The following is a 5207-nucleotide window of genomic DNA, read 5'->3' as shown; positions in this document are numbered from 1 at the left end:
AGGATGGCGCCCCTCCTGCGGGAAGTGTCGCATTCAACACTCGAGCCCGATCTCGGTCGCGCAAGCTCTCCCAGAACGCAATCAGCGACAAATAGTGGTATATGTTACTTGAAAAGACTTGTAATCCACTAATTTTGTTGTATTATTGTGGTTGTGTTTGTGATCTTTTTTTTTTTTTTTTTAAGTTTGAAATTTTCCCTTAAGCTTAATTTTTGTAAGTTAACTTTTATCAATATATCCATGTGCGGACTTTTTATAAAATAAAACATAAAAACAAAAGCTCTAGCCTTTTGTTAATAAATTTTGAATTCTTCTTTAAATGTCCAGAGTCTAACAATTGTATGTAATTATACGCAAGGCTGATGAAATATTTAATCCCCCATAAAAATTTCAAGTATTTGTTGCAATTAGTTAAATTTTTTTTTTTTTATCTCTTTTTAAAAATATAGTCCAAGTTTCATTTTATTAGAAAAATAACACACAAGAGCGAGATTAATTAAATTAACTGTTCAGGTTAATTAATTTACTTTGGCTTGATAGGCTATATTCTGAAGTAAATTAAATTAATCTAATGAGTTAATTGATTTACTTCGACCTGGTGAGCTATTTTTTTAATAAATTAAATTTTTTTTATTTTTCAAAAGAATGGTGAGTTATTGAGCTACTGGTCTGCCCTATAAATTTTTATATAGGTGCAAAAAATATATATATACTTAATATTTTGTGAATAATTTAAATTTATAGGATTTTGTTGTAACTACCTATTTAACTGACTCTTTCTAAAATTTTAGTCAAAGTTTTATTTTATTAAAAAAATAACTTAGCAGTCCCCTATATATTAAATTTACTAAAAAATTAATTAAAAAAATTACTTAATTTAATTTATAATGAGTTAGTGGGTTATTTTTTTAATAAAATAAAATTTTATCACCTTTTTTTGAAAATGATGAATTATAGGGCTATGAGTCTAATTACCCTTAAATTGAAGGTACGGGTAATTTATAATAATTTTTTACCATTTTATAAATTGATTAGTTTCAATTATAGTTCCTTATTTCTTACAACGATAATGAATGTCATAATTAAATCAAGATTTTTTTTCCTCGTCTATTCTACGCAGTTCCTGTATAAGAGCGGATTAGATATCGTCGGAGGAGGAAAAATGTTTTTAACTTTCTAAAACCCACAGGTTTGAAATTACAATATAATTTACAAGATTCTTGGAATCCAAACATGTCACATTCGTATTTTTCTCTCTGCCCTTTATAATTTTGGTTTATTCCTGTTCCGTGTACCGTTTAAAACCTCTCGAAAGTCCATTTGCGATTTTTCTTTGTATTATTTTTAGTAATCATTGGAATTGCGAGTAAGGGATCAAAGTTTCTTCCTGTTGAGATATCAAATTCGATTCATTCTCGAGAAAACATTTTTTCTTAATTCTTCCGAGGGAATTGTTTCGAGATGCCTAATGGCGGAGAAGAACGAAAAGACGATCTCGAGACGCAGAGCAGTTCGACGGCTTTGGACGAAGCCAACAGAGGACACATCGCCATTGTTGTGCCCGATTTAGATTCAGCTGTGAGTTTGTCCACGGACGTCCCTTCTTCGCCAAAGAAAGGGTTTTTGGCTCTGAGTGACACTTCTGACGAAGAATGCAGGTAAAACACGTTGCCTCTTGTGATTGTGTGATCAATTTATGTTGATGTTATGAGCTCGTTATTTTTTCCTTGTTTATATGATGCTGGACCAAAACTGCTGAATTTGACAATTCGGATGAGTTTGGTAGTTAGTGATCGTGGTAGGTTTAGGATCGAACCGAGTTTTAATGAAGCTATGGAAGTACTCTGTGGCAGCAACGAGCACTATCCCTTAAGCTATAATGTAATGGAGTTCGTATATTTAGGATAGTTTCAGTGTATAGTTTGCACTCTTTTGAAATGTTCTTATAGGCATGACTGGTCTGGGGATTTTTTATTTATTTTTTTTGGATTGGCACAAAGTTATTTAAATTTCAGAACTCGCTCTCAAATATGGGCTACAACCTTACCTTGGTATATTTTTTTTTTCTTTCTTCGTATATATATAATATATATTTTTTTTTGTATAGGCTAGAAAATTAGAATATATTAGAGTACCACATTCATCAATAATAATAATCTTAATTGTTCAACGAACGATTTTTCTCGATATGGGATCGGAGCTACTGTTCTCCGACCAACGGCGACAAAAAATGTTGATAAAATAAAGTTTCTTGCCAGCTTTCATCCGTGCTTACCTCAACACAACATCATTACCAGCACCAGCTCCGAACTTCTGTTTTTCTTTTTCTATTTATAAAAAAATAAATAATAAATAAGGTTACCTGTTTTCCTGGACACCTCGTCCTGAAGTCTAACGTCTCAGGGGAAAAAATTATCATCCGCCCCCACCAATGACTACTTTATTTCTAACTTCTTATTCACTTGTTCTCATTTATTTCAAGTATAGCTGTCGAAACGAATTCTATTATCACCGCTCTGAGTCGGACAAGGAATTCTATTCCACGTCATTTCAGCCCCCCACGAAGGCCGCCACATTATCATTTTTCTATTTATATTTTAGTTTTCTCAGTGTTTCTAATTTTTAGAATCATCATGGCTATGGAAGTATATCTACTAATCGGGATACATCTTGTAAGCGGCATAATTGATTATATATAGAATCAGTACTAGAGTATGACTAGGATTCTGTGGGTATCCATAGATTCAAACACTACACTTATCCGTAATGATAATTATCCCAGTTATTCAACCAAAATACCGTATGCATTTTCACTTGTATTTTATTTTTTGAACCTCTCAATATCACTTCACTTTGACTGTCCCTCTATACGTGCAAGTTTACTTTTCTCCAAAAATTCCCTGTAATTGAGTGTGTCCAAACTAAATTGATGTTTAATATGATTATTTGCTCTTCAGAGTTTGTCAGCAGGAGAAAGAAGAAAGCCTGATTGATCTCGGATGTCACTGCCGAGGCGGTCTCGCCAAGTGTCACCGATCGTGCATTGAGACTTGGTTTAGTACCAGAGGATCAAATAAATGCGAGATATGCCAGTAACACATCTTACAGACCTTGTTCTCATCTTAAAGTCATATCTGTTTTAAAGCTGCAATCTTAAATCGTAAATTAATGTTTTGTGCAGAGAGATCGCCAGTAATGTAGCACCGCCAGAGTCGCAGCCAATTGTATGTTTTTTTGTAAACTTTTGAACATATTATTTCATTTCATCGGCTCATATTACTCAATTCTTGGACGTGTGTATAAACTCTGCTGCATTTGTTCTTTCACAACTGCATTCATGATGTTTAATTGGAATCTTGACTAGGGAAGTATAGAAATGTCATAGTTTAAGGCTTGAGTTAATTAATCCTTCTATCAACTGAATATTTTGGCATCAAGTTTTAATTATTTCTTCACATGTTTGTTGGCGGAGCAGACAAATTACTGGGTTTGGAGGATTGACCGGAACACTCAATCTCAAAACCGCGAAAGGGTAAGAAAGTCAATTTGTAAATTTCCTACAAAATTATTTTAAAACTGATCAATATTCTACGGAATAGAGTTGTATTAGCCCGCTGTGGGTTGCGTTTTCGATCCTCATTGGTGGATTGTTGTTGGATGTCCTAATATCCGTCACACTTGGCGTCTCTGCATTGCCTGTTAACATTATAATCGGTATTTATTCTTCAAACCCTGCAAAAACACTCGATTCAAATGGAATTTTATATATTTATTCATTTAATAGTGAACGATCTTGAGATATATAACAGGTGTCATTGTGGTGCTCGGTCTCGGAACCGCATTACGACTGGCTTTGGAATTTTGTCATGAGTGGAGTGTGAGGAGAGTTGCACAAAGAGTCGAAACAAACGTCGAGCTCGGTTACCATCCTCCATTATAGGTAAAATATTACTAATTTTACATAATGATATTTTGTTTCACTTGCTTCAGTGTACAAATTTTCTTGCCTGTAGGTAGGAAAAAAAAAATTGATAGTGACGCGACACACAACACACTTGTATTAATAAAATGGAGCTGATACTACTTGCCTCCGTGATACGGCTATATCTGAACTTGTTTGTCAAAGACCATAGGTTGAAAGGAAATCGATTGTTTCAATGTATTCAAACTTTGGAACATATTCAATAACTGTACAGGCTTTTTGTGCTATTAAAAGTTGCTTCATGTGTGAAAAATTCGGGGAAGCCAAAGCCCCATATAGTGGTTGGTTAGGTCGTTTAAGTTCTATCTATACAGCTCTAAGTGAGCAAAATTGGGTGGGGGACAAAGGAGAAGAAAGGAAAAACAATTGGAATCTATATATAAGTATTGCACTCGACAGAATATTCAGTTTTTTTTTTTTTTTTTTTTTTTTTTTTTTTTTTTTTTCACTCAGAAAGTCAGAATTCAATGAGATATCTCAAAGAAAATAAATAAATGAGACTACGCTACTTGACTACTTTACGCTGATAAAGATTCATCCCCTAGATTTTAAATGTTAAATGCTTACCCTGATTTGGATTCATTACGTGACTACTTTACTTGCCTTAAAAAAAATGAGGTGGACGACGAATTATGAAATATGTTCGACCCCTATTATGGTTTTTTTGTATAAAAAGATTGAAATCTGTCATTGACAAACAATCCCTAATATAGAGTTTGTGAATAGTGGAACTATATATTTGGAGTTTCACTATTCACGAAAGAAAGAAGATTATAAATAACTTCAATTAATATTCGAGCAACTCCAAAAAAAATGATAATTTATACATTTTATCAATAATTATATTGTTTTATAAATATATATATATTATGCTCTAAAAATAATCAATTTTAATATGATAGACAATAGTAACACAAAATAAATAAATAAATAGATCTCCAGTACAAACAAACTTTAAAATAAGTAACATGACATAAATATATAAATAAAAGTCTAAAAGTAAATTGTCAAACATAATACAATTCAAGCAAACTAAAAAAAATATATGTTGTGGATAAATAACATCTAATATTCAGGTAGTTCAAACTCAGTTCTCCCATATCATTGTAAAAATGACCAATTTTATTCAAGACTCTAAAAACTTATTTAAAATTAAGGTAAACTAGATAAGAGTTAAAAAAAATTATTGGAGATAAAAGAAACAACTTAAGTATATGTGGGCTAA

The 5207-nt window shown here is 32.2% G+C and overlaps 1 protein-coding gene across 3 annotated transcripts; it reads left to right on the top strand.

The window, feature by feature from the left end:
* The first annotated feature begins 1120 nt into the window (after positions 1 to 1120).
* Positions 1121 to 4235, top strand: LOC149404466 (RING/U-box superfamily protein). Of its 3 annotated transcripts, none has more exons than XM_089604946.1 (7): positions 1121 to 1658; positions 2958 to 3092; positions 3182 to 3224; positions 3476 to 3532; positions 3600 to 3714; positions 3810 to 3940; positions 3991 to 4235. In XM_089604946.1, exons 1-6 carry the CDS (start codon positions 1462 to 1464, stop codon positions 3938 to 3940), a joined length of 678 nt encoding a protein of 225 aa, XP_089461072.1. In that variant the 5' UTR covers positions 1121 to 1461; the 3' UTR covers positions 3991 to 4235. The 3 variants fall into 3 exon arrangements, with proteins under 3 accessions (XP_089461072.1, XP_089461076.1, XP_089461079.1); XM_089604953.1 differs by having other exon boundaries at positions 1122 to 1658; positions 4014 to 4235; XM_089604950.1 differs by having other exon boundaries at positions 3810 to 4235.
* Positions 4236 to 5207: the final 972 nt, after the last annotated feature.

Source organism: Urtica dioica, chromosome 2, assembly GCF_054948205.1.
Source record: "Urtica dioica subsp. dioica isolate 48M chromosome 2, U.dioica_male_clone48M_v1_H2, whole genome shotgun sequence".
In the NCBI taxonomy this organism is placed as follows: domain Eukaryota; kingdom Viridiplantae; phylum Streptophyta; class Magnoliopsida; order Rosales; family Urticaceae; genus Urtica; species Urtica dioica.
Note: the sequence above shows the minus strand (reverse complement) of the source record. Positions and strands in the feature narration are given on the sequence as shown.

Bases quoted from the DNA above. Each gene is read 5' to 3' on its own strand.
- LOC149404466 (XM_089604946.1), top strand. From the start codon at position 1,462: ATGCCTAATGGCGGAGAAGAACGAAAAGACGATCTCGAGACGCAGAGC. The intron at 1,659-2,957 runs GTAAAACACGTT...TTTGCTCTTCAG, and splicing joins ACTTCTGACGAAGAATGCAG to AGTTTGTCAGCAGGAGAAAG. The intron at 3,225-3,475 runs GTATGTTTTTTT...TTGGCGGAGCAG, and splicing joins CGCCAGAGTCGCAGCCAATT to ACAAATTACTGGGTTTGGAG.